General features: G+C 39.9%; 2 protein-coding genes across 2 annotated transcripts; one reads left to right on the forward strand and one right to left on the reverse strand.

The window, feature by feature from the left end:
- Positions 1 to 11,193: 11,193 nt before the first annotated feature.
- LOC135939356 (brachyurin-like) lies at positions 11,194 to 12,458 on the reverse strand. The gene is made up of 5 exons (XM_065483683.1): positions 12,372 to 12,458; positions 12,169 to 12,223; positions 11,956 to 12,106; positions 11,638 to 11,903; positions 11,194 to 11,570 (listed from the first exon to the last, which is right to left on the reverse strand). The coding sequence occupies exons 1-5, from the start codon at positions 12,414 to 12,416 to the stop codon at positions 11,248 to 11,250; spliced, it is 840 nt and encodes a 279-aa protein (XP_065339755.1). The 5' UTR covers positions 12,417 to 12,458; the 3' UTR covers positions 11,194 to 11,247.
- A 1,896-nt stretch (positions 12,459 to 14,354) lies between these two features.
- LOC135939398 (brachyurin-like) lies at positions 14,355 to 15,604 on the forward strand. Its single transcript, XM_065483738.1, has 5 exons — positions 14,355 to 14,430; positions 14,579 to 14,633; positions 14,696 to 14,846; positions 14,899 to 15,164; positions 15,228 to 15,604. The coding sequence occupies exons 1-5, from the start codon at positions 14,386 to 14,388 to the stop codon at positions 15,548 to 15,550; spliced, it is 840 nt and encodes a 279-aa protein (XP_065339810.1). The 5' UTR covers positions 14,355 to 14,385; the 3' UTR covers positions 15,551 to 15,604.
- The last annotated feature ends 701 nt before the right edge of the window (positions 15,605 to 16,305 follow it).

The raw sequence follows: 16,305 nt of genomic DNA on the forward strand, positions 1-16,305 counted from the left end.
ATAATTAATTTGTCAGAACTTCTGTAACGATGTCAATTTTAGGGAGCATATTTCACCGCAGATACACGAATTAAAAGAAGGTTTTCCAAAATAAAAAGATCTACCAAACTACAAAATTGTAACAATAAAAATTAGTGTTATTTATTGTCTTCATTTTACAAAATTGATAATTGCATTTAAAAAAATGAAAGTCGTATGATTTTTAAACTTTTATTAAATACTGTTTGCATGCCGTTGACACGGAAAAAGCATGAGGTTTACCGTGTTGAATAGATGAGTGAATTGAAAATGTTTTAGAGTCGCAACATTTTCTTTGCGGATTTTTACCCAAAAGAAATAAAAACTGGAAATATGTCTAGAAATAGTAAAGTAACCGACTTTTTCGTGTACTAATATAGCACAACAGAAAGTTGATCAAAAATAATTTAAATTTAAAGAAATTAACTTTTTTTATTGTTACTAATTAACGAACGAGAACTCTAGTGCATTCAAACAAAAATTAGGCCAAAATATTGTTCTTATAGAACCTAATAGTAGCGTTTCTGTAGAATTAGTGCAAGCCTGGCAAAAAAAGAAAAACTGATTTGAATGCATCATTTCGGCAGGCGATGCATCAAACACTCAGGTTACCATTATCGAGGAGAGGAAAAATGGTTCGTTGGATTGATGCTGGTTGGCATGAAAGGGCCCACGCCACTCTGCGTTGACTGGCCGATTTTTCTCTCCAGAATGAAAGTCGTGTGTGACAGTCATAGCTGATCTGATATTCATTTGACTGTCAGCGCTGATTGATTTCGCTTCAAAACAAACCATCCGCGCAAATCCACGCCTCGCACACACAAAACACAGGCCGATTTGTCACGGGCGGCGCGCGATTTTCACTCTCGGACGCAAATTGCGTGACACATTCGTCGTCTGGAGGAAGTGCTGGGCGCCGATTGCGCCAATGCAATAAGTCAGAGCGGCATTCAGACATTCGGCCAGTAGGAAGAAAAATATCATTTACTTTTTATTCCGAGCCACCCGCGGTGAGAAGGAAAAGGGACGAAACAAGTGAAGCCAGTTGTTGCTGATTTTCGGGTGGAGTGAAGTGGTCAAAGAAAGCATGGCGGCTTCTTTGAGGCTGGAATGCTCGGAACGTTGCGTGTTTTTGCCAAATTGCTTTTACCACTTTTCTGGGTTGCGTGGTGTGACGGAGCGAGTGAATTTCCAGCTTTTATTTAATAGATTTCGCCGGATTTTCACCCTCACTGAACTTTCATAGCACAGCAGGATATTCAGTTAGTTTCTAAATGAAAATTTGCCGAAGTTTCTTACTCTCCAATTCAAATTGGCTGTAACTTCATTGAAATTAGTTTCTACTCTGATAAATTATTAAATTTATTCTAAAACACGATAGCAGATACATTTAGCTCTTGCTGAATTCAATTCACATATATCTATTAGGGTTTTATCTATTTTATCAAAATTGTTTTTATTAGAAAATAAATTATTTGCTGGTGCTGGTGGATATTATCTGAAGCGCGGCTTCAAAAGACACAAATGGAAAGGAAGCAACAAAGCCAATTACACTCCACATCATTTGCAACCGCGCCCCACACAGTGCGATATGTAAACAACTTGCAAATTGTAAGGCTCCATATCGAACTTTCCGGCGGATGCACTTGACGACCATCTTCCGCCGCTCGAGTACGATTTTCGCTTTGCTTTTTTGTGATGTGCAAATACACAGCAAATACCAAATGCACGTTTTTGTCGGCTGCAAACCGCAACGCAAACTTGGAATATTATGCATTCAACTTGAGCGAAAAAGCCACTTGACTGCCGACTAAACTGCAAAAGTAAATCTCGTTTCCTGTTCGAGGGGCAAAAACTAATTTTCTCAATTTCTCACGATCGCTCCTCTCGAGCAAAGGAGGAAATAGCCTAGCTGACAACTAACTTTGCAATGCGCATTAACATGAGCGGAGGAGGCAGAGGATGGGTGGGTGGGTGGGCGGGAGACGGAAAAAGCTGTCGAGCATAATCGCGAGGGGCTGCCGAATCTATTGAATCAGTTCCCTCGTTACCCCTCGGCGAACGTGCTCCGAATTGGGTCTGCTCACGTCGCCACTCGTTCGCTCACTCGCGACACTTACATGTTTATGTCTCTGTGCGCCAATTTTGTAAAACCCACGTTCGCATTGGCGTAATTGCGCATCGTTAAATGGTCACACGTTGTGAGGAAAATCACGAATAATATTGGATTGATATACGCGCTACAAATGAAATTATTTTGAAAATTGTTCATAATAATTTGCAGTTGGTCTATTTTTTAGTGTTAATAATGTGCAATAATCAGATTAGGAACAGTTAAAGTTTGTCAAATAATTTGCGTGATTTTGGCTTGAATAGGCTGCCAATTATGATTTTCAAATGGTGAGAACTGACTCCTTACTTGAAATCTTATTTTATTTCACAACAAAGAGATATTTATGTATTTTATTGAATAAACCATGAGCAAGAATAATAAAGTTTCCCTAAAAAGTTTCATGCACCGTTGGATAGATCTCGACTTGGGGAATCGAAATCTGCCAAGAAAATGTGGTCATTTAAGCACTGTAAATTTTGGAGCAAATTTAAATTTTTAACTTTTTAGCAACGTCAATTTCAGAGTTTGCCAAATTTCTAGAAAATTTACACAGTTTATGCCTATCGAAAAATCCTGCAAGTGCCGAGGCTGCAAAGCGTGATGCCTTTTTACTTGTACCTGCGCCACACCGACCACGTCTTTTTCTGAAGGTGTCAGAGCGGCCATACAGAGAGCGAGAATAATCCAGGGATGCGCCCTACGAAGTGACAGCGCAGCCCATCCCCGCCTCCAGCCACCCCCAGCGAGAACATTTCTTTATGCTTTGACTAATTGAATTAATTGGATAATGTCTGGTGTTAAAATAGCCGCAAAACTTTGGCACCGATTTTTTTCGGAAATTCAAACGGCAACCTGGAAAATCTTTAGCTCTATCCTGATTCCCAAAAAATATTTTAGTTAAAGGTTAATGTTATTCTTCATAATTTTGCAGTACAATATCAACGTCAATGAGATATTAATTTGGTTTGTGCAACAGCACGAGAAAGGTGAGATTGCTATAATTCTATTTAAGGAGAAACAGTTGAAACTGATTGCGTGTTAATCCGAATCGAGATCAGGTAGAAGAGCCTCTGTTGGAGTTTATGTTGTCAACTGCTCAGCAGTTTCCTTTGATTGAATGCAGCTAGCATGTTGGGAAGTTCCTCCTTTCATCCGCGAGTTGATTGCTTTATTGATTCCATTTCACTTTCTCAGCAGAGGAGGTTCCTCTTGACACCAAGGAAACGAAACAAAACGTTTGAAGGTTGGTTTGACGGCTGCATTAATTAATTTAAACGCTTCCACAAAACAGAATAATTCAAAGAAATACAAATGGTACATGATAAAACTTTTGAGCAAAATTTTTAATTTCGCGGGGTGTGGGAAGGGGGGGGTAGATTCAACTTTGAATGTGCAATAGTAAATAATTTTTTCAATGATTGTTTACACGAAATATTAGGCTTTGTTAAATTGATCATACAAAAATGCCCCAGACTACTGTTTAAAATAATATTTATCGTCACAAGCGCGTCAGAGACCATTTTTTATAAGCTGTAATGTCATGTTAGTCGAGTGACAGATGTCGACATCAAAAGTTTCACCTTTGGGGGCCCTTTTTGTGGATCAGATTACACGCACTCTGTCATTACGGCCAACGCAGTGCGGGAGATCATACGCCCGAATCTCATTTTTCGTCCTCATCAAGTATCTTTTTTATTTGTTTTTGTTACACGTGTGTGTCCTTTAATTTTAGCGAAATTTCGGCTTATGATTTGCTTGCGAACCACACACATCTGCTGCAGCTAATATTTTTTATACCTAATCCTCTTATTGAAATTAAATTATTAATTGTAAAATCTGGCACGCATTAAATACAGTACGCAATACATCAATCGTTTTTCAAAACGCCCCGTTCGCATTAATCAGCTTAATGCTAAAACCGAGCCGGCTCAAAATGTTTATTTACAGTTAGCCGGTTTAGTTTGCACACCTTTATTTGAGCGGTGCAAATCCGTCGCATAAACACGGCTCCGTCGCGAATTATGCGTCGATGAAATCGCAATATCCATTAACCTGGCGTGCACAATACAAATCAGCCGGAATGGCTCTCTCGGGCCGGCGTGTGATCGGCGGGCGGCCGTCATATCTGCGGCGAAATGAAATGCACTCAGCGCCGAAACGCTCTAATCGACCATTACGGCTGCATGCAAAATGAAAACAAACGGGCCATTTTCATCAGCCGAGCGGGCAGGCGTGAATATCAAAATAAATTGGCACTGGCGATAACCTCCGGCCTTAATGGAATGGCCCTGCCATTACGCGTGCCATCAACTCGAATTCACGAAACCGCAGTGTGCTTGGTAGCTTCAGTCAAGTGCGCTGCTTGTTCTCGACGAGAAAGGCCGACTCGGCCCTCCAGTCTGTTTTTGCTCAATGCTCATTACGCCTGCATTGGCGGGTTTGCAATTCTGAAGGATCTATTTCGTGAACAAAGAGCTCCCTTAGAGTTGCGCATCGAAGATGATCGACAGTTTTTTTCTAGGTGTCTGTTTTATTTTTAGGACGCCAAATAAGCGAGAACCAAAACTAAAATTAAAACCACCAAGAGCGTCTAAAAGCATCTAAAAACTGTCTTAAACTGTCTAAACCAGCTAAAAATCTGAAGATATATACATATTTTTTTAATTTGCACTGAGAAATTCACGCAGAGCTGAGCAACCCGATTACATTATTTTAAGTCCAAAAACATCTAAAATTACCAACCCTCCTCATTACGCCAGCTTTGGTGGATTGGTAAATCTGTAGTATCTATTTCTAAAACAAATCTCCTTAACTTCATGTTGTAGTGCAGTACCAAATTTAGATATCTCAATGTTTACGTTTGTAACTCGATGATTAAATACAAACAATGCTAGGTGAGTCGAGTATTGTTGTGCGCATTGATACCCAATTACCTCGCTGTGTTGTTTTGCAACAAAATCTGAGGGAAGTGTAGTCAGAACCGAGCTATTGCGTAGCATTGCCTGCTGAAAGAAATACATAGCAGTCATAGGGCTGCATAATATCTCGAGAATGACAGATTCCACTCGAACAATGCTTCTGCTGAAATTCAATGCGATTTTGATTAATTATAGCATTTCTGCCTGACTCCTCTCTTTGACCGGAGAACACAATATTATAGTATTTCCACGCTCTCTCATCTACACGAGAGATAATGTATGTACACGCGTGGCAAAGCGTCGTCATTAAATATTTGTTCTACATGCTCGGTGGCGTGGAGCGCTGCATATCTCAGCCGCAGCAGCAGCGCCGAAATTGTGAGTTGCTCTCCACCCTGGGGGCAGGCAATTTGCGGGTTTCTCAGTCAGTGAGAGAGTGGATGATGTTGCCTTATGTTTTATGGTGGGCCCGCAAGAAGGCAGGATTTCGAGGAAAGGGGCCCAGTTTCTTGCTTGTTTTGCTGCAGTGAAATATTGAGAGTGCGCCATGTTAACATTAAAAACAGCACTCCGGAAATTAATAGCTACCAGGGGTTGGGGGCAAAAGACATATAACCCTATCGAGTGTAATTTCTGGAAATATTTGCCTCGAGATCTTTTCAACATTTTACAGAACAATTAGCAAAATAAATGCGTACTTGACGCTCGTTAGACCGGTCATGGCATACGGCCTCCCAGCCTGGCACCCGACAACCCAGGACAATATTAACAGGCTGGAGAGAGTGCAAAAAAGGGCAGTGCACTTTATCTACGGCCGAAACCCGCCGCCGATCCGCGAGCAAAATATCATGCCTTTCCTAATGCTGCTAAAATACAACGACCTGAACTTTTTTAAAAAGTGTGAGTGTGGTGAAACTGACTTCAATGCGCGCGCGAGAATCATTCAGGGTCGCGTTCTCAGAGGTGATAACGCCTTGCACCCGCGCTTACAGCCACCCCCGACTCGCAGCGTTTTCGGCCAACGTGCATTTTCTTTCAGGGTCGTAAAACCCTGGAACGACTTGCCACCTGTGCTCAAAAACAGCACCGCCGCGCAATTCCCCGCTCTGAAGCAGCAATTGTGGAGTGATTTTTAAAGTGTTTTGTGATCGTCCAAAATAGTGCTAAGTAAAATTCGAACGGGCGCATCGCGACGACTACGGTCTGTTATATCGATTTTTCGCTAGCTTTGTAGCCCTTTTTCATCTGTATATAACCTGACATTGCATTTTACATGTATATTGACTTAGATGAAAATAAACAAATATAAAATAACCCCCAACTCACAGTTCCAGAAAATTATTTAAAAAAAGGAACTTTCACCGTAAACCTTTCATCTACGGATTTGAAGGAAGATTAGAATATTAATTAAATGATTTTACTTTACATTACTATACCTTTAAATAAAACTGTTGGGAATCCGTAATTTGATATTGGGTTAAATAGCTCACCAACCATTACAAATAAGAACTGGTGGTTTCCTAATTGTAAAGATCGGCGTGTTTTCACAAGACACTATCCTCCCATGGTTTCTGATGCCTATGAGGACAAAGGTTTTCATGAATATGTTTCAGCCAATACCAATTTTTGATGAAGCATAAAATTGTGAAAATAGTCGCTAAATATAAATTTTTCCAACGCAAATCCACGTTTTTAACATGATAATACTTTTTATGTGCTGTAAACCATAGGTGTCAAATAAACATTCTATCCTATAACTAAAGCTAAGAGTTCTAAGAGTCACATTAAAAAAATGCAAACAATTAAAGGGTTTCATGGTGGAATTTGTTAAAATCTTCTCGCAAACAGCACCACAATGGCCGAGGAATTACGCACTCTTACGAGACAAACAACTGGCCGCAGAATTCACGTTCCTTTAATCGCCATCAAAATATTTCTCGTGTGCTCAGCTTGAATCATTGAAATATTTACTCCTCTTCCACAAGAATTTCAAACTCACAATTTTTAAGTACTCTCAAGTAGTATTTTTCAGGACTGAAACCGAAATTTCTAAATTAAATTTCTGCATACTCTAAATATTTCTTTCATTTGAAAAAATCCTGTACGGACGTTTTAACAAATCAGGCAGAAAATTGCACCAATCACCTGCAGTTTCAAACTTTCCTTGTTAATTCATGAACACGCATTTACAAATCATTCAGAATTTCCCGGTGAAATTGAATGTGGTGGAAAATCCTTTGAACAAATGTTTCGGTTTGAAACGAGGGATTATTGCAACAAGTTTATGCTTTCGCCATTGGTTTCTCAAACGGAAGCTTTGCTCAAAACCACATGCTCGCAATGAAAGCGCAAACAGATGAGAGAAGAGAATTACTGCTTACGCACTCGCTCATTCGCAAAATGGAACATTTGCTCGTAGTGAGTGGTTATACGCTGCGAAATCTTGTTAGTCGTCGTCGGCGCGGCAGCAGGTTCAAGTGGATACTTTCATGCATATTACATTTGCAATGGGCGTGCATTAATTTTTGCCTAGCTGCCATTTTCGCGTCGGGCGCCGCATAGTAATAATAATAATGTGAAGTAACGGCGGCTCCTATTTATCCCGCATGCAAGAAGTAGTTTCGCCCTCTCGCTCGCTTGTCGGCTCGGCCCAAAGTGTATTTGGCCACGCCGCCGCCTTTTATTAGCTCTGCTATGCCCGGAGAATAAATAATAAATTTGCGTTTCATCACCAGAAAGGCTGCACTACACTTCCCGGGACCGATTCTGAATCCCAAATTAAGTAAACGCTCGCGTCGTGTCCCGTTCTGCGTTTGAGTGCTGCGAATCTCGGCGTTGAATTGACACACGGCTGTTTCCAAACAAACACACCCTCCTTTTACGGGCTAGCTAATTTTCTTTAATGGGCTCGCTCTTTTCAAACCAACCAGGACGCAAAATGCATTCAAAGACTTCCCCCTGAAAGTTATTTTTCGGGAATTATAGCCCTTTTGATTTAAACTGTGAATTGGAACGTAAACATTTTTAGGAGTTTCTTTTAGATTTTTTTAATTAATCTAAGTAAGTTTGATGGAAAAATATATACAACAATTTTGACATATATTCGTGAGTAAAATATAGCTTTGAAACGGGAAAACATGTATTGATAATAATGATGTTAATATAACTGAAATTTAATTTTCAAAAAAATGAACAAACTTAAAAAACCAAATAGATACAACAATTGCTGTAAGTACATTTAAATAATATGTAAATTTCTAATTATATGAATTTTAGCTTAAACCTTGCTTCTCACACTTAATCAGCATTATTTTACCTATAATAGCTTATGTTTATTCTGTTCTCAAAAATATCTCTTGGGAAATGTAGTTGTTCAAAAATACCGTAGAATACAACGATGCATAAATAATTGGTTTACAGCCAGTTTCCTTGGTCAAAATGTGCAAAAAATTAAAAAATCTTCAAAGCCTGTTCGGTCTTCTGACACTCTTGATTTATTTCGCTAAAAATTGCCTTATTATCAGAATTTTGAGCAAAAAACGAAAGTTGAACTTGAGTTTTAAACGCTTTAAAAGAAAAATTTCCGGTTGTTTCGTGCGTAAGAAAAATCTGGAAATGAAAATCATATTGATATTTCTTTTCGCGGAATTGGCTCTAAAAAGCAAAAAACATTATGGCGTAAAATTTCTCACTCCCGAAGCTGTTAAAATCAGTGCTCTGCTTCCGCAAAATTCTCCCTTTACGCTGCCACACCCATGCAAATTAAATGGAGTGCAAACCTAAAAGTTTAGGGCGAGGGAGAATGCGTGTGTGAAACTCCTTTCTTCTTCTCTCGCTTCACTCTTTGAGCAACGCTGGCGCGCGCGCGAGCAATAAAATTGCCACCCTCTGTGGACTGAGTAAGCATAAATATGCAAGTATCGCAGCACCTCTCTCGCATCCCGAGCTTTAATTAGCAAAGAGAAAGTCAGCAGCTATTTCACACACATACTTTGCAAATAATTAAGATCAATTTGTGCGATACGCCTAACAAAATTAATTATTGCAGTGTTTGCTTTAAAGACGACCACCGCTCCGTGCAGGAATGAGAGCGATGAATAATTTAATAATTTCAGTTTATGAAGTTTCACTTGGTTGGATCTATGCTCCTTTGACAAAAAGCTACAAGTTTTGGGATAACAAAACAAAGTTAAGGTAACTCGAATTCAATTATAATATTTTAGAACAAAAGTTTGCAATGAGGTGGAGGCTGTAAACTTTCGAGGTTCGGAAATGATTCTCGTGAATGACGACTGAGAGATAAATAAGAATGCCGCAAATAAGAAGTTTCAAGATGAAAATCGAAAGGCGTGCAGCGCAAAGTTTATATCGACAAAAATACTTGGTGCGGGTATATCAAGTTTCGACAATAAGCAGCCGCAGGAAAGAACCGAATGAAATTTCGTCAGAGTATATATAAAATATTCTCTGCGCTCAGGCAGATAAGGATGCCGGAAATTTTATTCAAAGGCCGAAGATAAAGTTTTTTTTTGCTTTCGAGAGAGATCATTACAGACTGTGGAGAAGTAGAAAGAGCACGCTTTCGCAGAGAAGGCAAAGGCAGCGCGGATCGGGAAAAAAGCGCCCAAAGAAAGGCCCAGCACCAGCACTTCTTGGTCTGACAGCATCGCAACTCCACACTACACACACCATAGCATGGCTACGGGCTGCACATATCAATGCGAAATAAATTCATGAGAAAAATCGCGGCCCGCAAAACGAGTTTCCGCGTCGACACGGCGACAGCGGCACGAAAGGAAGAACGGCCGGGTAGAAAAGACGTCGCCATTCATTAACGAATCCAAGAGCAAAAAATTTAGCTATCTTAAGCCCCAATCAACATTCTTTTCGGCAGTATGTACGCATCAAAAACGTGTTTTCGCAGCAGACGTACATTTGCTGCTGCACAAGCAACAGCGATTCAAAGGGCTTTAGAGGCAGTTAAATCTCAATATATGTATTTATGAAGTGTCAAAAGACAAGAATTCGATCTTCATGAATTTAAATAACATTTTTGTGTTTTTATAAAAAAAATAATTATAAAAAAACCGAGGAGTATTTTCTGCACTGCTGCAAAGGCAGAGACCAACAAAGAAAGTCTTAGTCTAAAATACAAATTGAAAATAGAAAAACCATTACAAAGTTTTGTATTTTTCGTTTTTCGGTAGCTTTATTAAAATGAATACAAATAATGACATGTTCTGCTTTTCCACAAACAAAAATTTACTATTTTAAACTACATCCAGAATGTTTGCTAAAATTTTTCTCAATAAAATTGCATTAAAACTAGCAAATTGTAATTTGAATGAATAATAAGAGCATAGACCACCCACTGAGTTGTTGCAAAACAATTCCTTTCAAAAACCATTTACACTCATGGCTGAACTATGAACTAACATGCTAGACAAATATATATGCCAGTCATTTATTGCAAGTGTGATTCAAGAGACTTTCAAGGTTAAATTGCGATGCAAATGCAATCCCAAACATTTTCAACGTAGAACGCACTCGGCAAAAGCCTTCCATCGTCATTTGATCAAGTATAAGGGAACAATTTGCAGAGTAAAGACAAGCACAAAATATCCAACTGTGTGGTCTCGATTTACAGGTGCACTCATTGCTTCCAAAACTTCAATCGGTTGATCAATAGTAGTATTTAAGCATGACGTTGTTGTGCCTCTCGTATAGTAATTAATTTGATAACAATGCTTTGTGCAACGCACAGCGTGAGATTGGAAACATTCAGAAGGAAGCCGGTAAGCTGATTGCGGTGACTCTAATATGCATGTTGGGGAAATAATGGTGTCGTTATAGTCCCAGAATGTGTACCTGATCGATAGTATTACGAAAACCCGGTATTATTATTTACGTTGATAAACAGGGATAGCGGGAACAAGGTTCCTTTGGAAAATTATTAATTTTGTTATTCTCAGCTTGATGAGTCGATTATCTGTAGAAGATTTATTAAAAAAAGATCTCGATTTTTCGACACAAATGCTATTGGGAAAATCTACTCTCAGATTTTTCCTGAAAGATTAAAGCTAAAAAAATACAATATCCATTTTTTCTTCACTTCAATACACAATCATGAATAAGACGAAGAGATTTATGCTTGAATTAAAGTTTTATTGCTCAAAGGAATTGATTGAACAGACAAAATCAAGGCCTGATGGTGACGCCGGCGGCGTTGGCTTCGAGCCAGTCGAGGAACTCGGTGATCCTGGTGAAGGCGGCAGGAGCGCCAGACTCGCAACCGGCCGACGAGCCAAACGAGACGATGCCGACCTCGGTGACCTGGCCGTCGTCCTCGGTGATGGTCAATGGGCCGCCGGAGTCTCCGTTGCAGGTTCCCTCAGCGCCGTTGTTGGTGTCGACGCAGATCTTGGAGTCGTTGATGACATTGCCGTAGTAGTCAGCGCAGGCGGCGTTGCTGATCACGGTGACGTCGACGTACTTGAGCACGGGGCTGATCGACGGGTTGGCTACGATGAAAAAAATAATCAATTAAATTCGTTAATTGCTTTTGATTGCAAGTAAGGGTCGACTCACAGTCGGAGGTCCTGCCCCAGCCAGAAACGCGGGCCACGGTGTTCTCGAAGGTTTGGCCGACCTGAGAGCGGGAGGGCAGCCTGACGGGGCTGATGCTGGCCGAACCAGCGCTGCCGCCCAGGTTGATGATGGCGATGTCGTTGTTGATGTTGAACGCGTTGTAGTTCTCGTGCGCGACGGCGTCAGTGGTGAGGAAGGTCTGCCTGTTGGGCTCGTTGTTGTCGTTGATCAGGTGAGCGCCGAGCACCACCTCCCAGATGGACGATCTGCAACGTGCCAATGTTAAACCGATTGATTCGTTAAATTATCTGTGCCAACCCGTCAACGCAGTGGGCAGCGGTCAGGGCGACGGTTTCTGAAATCAGCGAGCCTCCGCAGAAGCCTCCGAAGTCGATGGTGACTCCGGCCTGGAAGGGGAACTGCCCTGGGGTGGCCTCGGCACCGCCGATGATCTTGCTCGGCATCACAGCTATAATCGCAATAAAATCGTTTGTCAGGCATTTAAAGCATTGAGCGGGAATATTCTCTTACTGTGAAGACCAGGGCGCGTCTTGAAGACAGGACGAACCTTGGCCCACTCGGTGGCCTGCACAGAAAATTATTAAGGCACATCATTAAGGAAAAGTTACAAGTCGTCATCTATAAATTGCAATGCTTTGATGGCTTTGACATTGGTGCGAATATTTTTGTTAAGTTAGGAAAAAAATATGACTTTTTCTACTAAGATTTCGTACCTGGGCGGCGGCAACCAGCAACAGACAAGTAGCGAGAACCTTCATGGTTGAATCGACAATGAGGTGCCGATGAATTGGTTGTTCCACCTTTTATACTAATTCTTATCAAAATCTGGGAAAATCTCAATGCAATTTCAATTGAGATGCAGTAAAATCAAAAGCAATCTCTCCGTCTCCAGTACGACGTAACAGTTATCTCACATAGACTGAGCTGATTGTGTTGACTGATTTAATCTGCACTATTTTCATTGAAGAAATAATATCTTGGGAATTACCCTAAAAATAATGCGACTTTAACCTAATTAACAAAATGCTGATTGTTACTAGAGATATAAGATTTCTTGGATAAATTCAGCATTACAAAATCTTTTGCGCAATTAAATGTCTGCAAAGTGAGTTAGCGCACGAACAAAAACTTTTAATTGGGCTCTGACAACTTTTTTTACTTAGGGATGATGATAATGTTCCTGCATAAGCCAAAAAACGCCTTGTCGCATTAATTTTAAGAACAAATTTATAGCAATTAAATTTACCTAATTATCTGATCTCTGAAATGATTTAAACTGGGAATATGACGATCTCCGCTTGCATCTTTTTTATTAAAAATAATTTAATTGATTGATTGATTTTTATAGGATGCAGCCTTGGAAAGAGCCATAGATTTCTTGTCACAGTCCAATAGGTGATACATATACTAGATAATGTAGAATTACAATATGAACGTTTACATTTATCACATGCCTCTAGATGAAAACATTCGTTAGAACAGATTAGAAAGTTATATCCATGGAATGAGTATCTGATTAACATTGATTACTCAATTTTTCAATCTTTGTTTGTCCCTTTACTATTTTCCTGCCTTTCGGAAATTATCAAATTTAACAATTTTGTTTAAAAACAAAGGCCAGATGACCCAAATAATTATCGTGGCTTCAACATCATGTACATCCTCTCTTTTTAACCTCCCAGATAGAACTCTTAATAAGCGTATTTATTTTATTCCTTCTTGACCTTCTTGATAAAATACATTCCCCCAACCAATAGGAAAATCTCTCTTGGTGCAATTAATTCCTTGATTAACGAAATTCAACTGACTGTTTATTCAAAGAAAAAGTCTTTACACGCACTATTTCTCGATATATTTGCGTAAGGCATATTTAATTCCATTGATCGAACGATTCTATTCAGTAAAAATGTTGACAGCAAAACGAACTGACCTATTATGAATTAAATTTACTTGCAGAAATTATCTGCTTAATTTTCTTTGCAAAACTGTATTTTAAGTCTGAATTAAAAAATAGAACGGCAACGTCATTATAATATAATGTAATGTACCTGACTGAATTTGAGAATAAACAACAATATATATCATTCCCAAACTTTAATTTTATTGTATTTCGTATAAAGTTAATATGTTAGTTCAAAAGTGACTCATTTCTCATTTCAATCGCATGCAAAGTTATCAGTTTACTGAGATCAATATAAAAAAAAAATTGAGGGAATCTTCGTATACTGATAGCTCAGAAAAATGATTTGCACTTTTTTAAAGGGCTAATTATACTGAATAATATCGTTTTACTAGGTTTATATTTATATCTGAACGGAAATAAAAGTCAAATCTACCTTTCACTTATTTTTAATTCAAATAAATACACACGAAATATATGAATGTCTCGACTGCTATAAAAGCAATGGACTAAAATTTGCAAGGCACAAGTTTATTTTTAACTCATTAAAATAATATGGTAAGGATTTTGAGATAATTATGTAAATATATTGGCTGTTTTCTGGGATTTCAAAAGATGATTAATCAATGAAAAGAGCGGAGATAAAAATAATCAATTCAATCAGTGCTGTTTGTGAGAGATAAAATTGTTAGGTTTAAGCTGGAGAGATTGCTTTTGATTTTACTGCATCTCAATTGAAATTGCATTGAGATTTTCCCAGATTTTGATAAGAATTAGTATAAAAGGTGGAACAACCAATTCATCGGCACCTCATTGTCGATTCAACCATGAAGGTTCTCGCTACTTGTCTGTTGCTGGTTGCCGCCGCCCAGGTACGAAATCTTAGTAGAAAAAGTCATATTTTTTTCCTAACTTAACAAAAATATTCGCACCAATGTCAAAGCCATCAAAGCATTGCAATTTATAGATGACGACTTGTAACTTTTCCTTAATGATGTGCCTTAATAATTTTCTGTGCAGGCCACCGAGTGGGCCAAGGTTCGTCCTGTCTTCAAGACGCGCCCTGGTCTTCACAGTAAGAGAATATTCCCGCTCAATGCTTTAAATGCCTGACAAACGATTTTATTGCGATTATAGCTGTGATGCCGAGCAAGATCATCGGCGGTGCCGAGGCCACCCCAGGGCAGTTCCCCTTCCAGGCCGGAGTCACCATCGACTTCGGAGGCTTCTGCGGAGGCTCGCTGATTTCAGAAACCGTCGCCCTGACCGCTGCCCACTGCGTTGACGGGTTGGCACAGATAATTTAACGAATCAATCGGTTTAACATTGGCACGTTGCAGATCGTCCATCTGGGAGGTGGTGCTCGGCGCTCACCTGATCAACGACAACAACGAGCCCAACAGGCAGACCTTCCTCACCACTGACGCCGTCGCGCACGAGAACTACAACGCGTTCAACATCAACAACGACATCGCCATCATCAACCTGGGCGGCAGCGCTGGTTCGGCCAGCATCAGCCCCGTCAGGCTGCCCTCCCGCTCTCAGGTCGGCCAAACCTTCGAGAACACCGTGGCCCGCGTTTCTGGCTGGGGCAGGACCTCCGACTGTGAGTCGACCCTTGCAATCCAAAGCAATTAACGAATTTAATTGATTACTTTTTTCATCGTAGCCAACCCGTCGATCAGCCCCGTGCTCAAGTACGTCGACGTCACCGTGATCAGCAACGCCGCCTGCGCTGACTACTACGGCAACGTCATCAACGACTCCAAGATCTGCGTCGACACCAACAACGGCGCTGAGGGAACCTGCAACGGAGACTCCGGCGGCCCATTAACCATCACCGAGGACGACGGCCAGGTCACCGAGGTCGGCATCGTCTCGTTTGGCTCGTCGGCCGGCTGCGAGTCTGGCGCTCCTGCCGCCTTCACCAGGATCACCGAGTTCCTCGACTGGCTCGAAGCCAACGCCGCCGGCGTCACCATTAGGCCTTGATTTTGTCGGTTCAATCAATTCCTTTGAGCAATAAAACTTTAATTCAAGCTTAAATCTAGTCTTCATATAAAAAACCAGCCGGAAAAACATCATTTTTGGGCATTTCCACATTTTTTTTTATTTTCGACTCAAAATATTACTTAAAAACTATAAAATTAGCATTAAAAATAATGGAAATTTACATGGGAATGAAATTTTATCCTAAATCTGATAAAAATCCGGGAAAATCTCAATGCAATATTAATTTGATAAGACTCCGAAAAAACGAAAGCAATCTCTCCAGTAGACTCTTAACAGTTGTTATCTCACATAGTCTTCTGTGCTGATTGTGTTGACTGATTTAATCTGCACAATTTTTTCATTTTCATTCAGAAATACGTATCTTAAGATTTACCCTAAAAAATGCAACATTAACCTAATTAACAAATTGCTGATTGTTACTTCTGATATCAGTTTTCTTGCATCATAAATAATTGCCTTGAAATTGTATTCTTACATTTAGAATAGATGTAAATATCATTAATTTTTTGTTGTTTATATTTTTCCATATTTAAAAAATTAAAGAAAATGTCATGAATTATTTTAAGTCTCAGAAATCATTCTGGAATCACCTGTGGGTCTCACGCACCTTGAGCCCCGAGGCAATCCATCGGAAAATCAATGTTCTGCTCACGCACTCAATTATTCTTGCTTGCAGACCGCATCATTACTGCGACATAAACTCGGCGACACAAACGAGCTCGGCAAGGAGTCGC

Source organism: Cloeon dipterum, chromosome 3 (assembly GCF_949628265.1).
Source record: "Cloeon dipterum chromosome 3, ieCloDipt1.1, whole genome shotgun sequence".
In the NCBI taxonomy this organism is placed as follows: domain Eukaryota; kingdom Metazoa; phylum Arthropoda; class Insecta; order Ephemeroptera; family Baetidae; genus Cloeon; species Cloeon dipterum.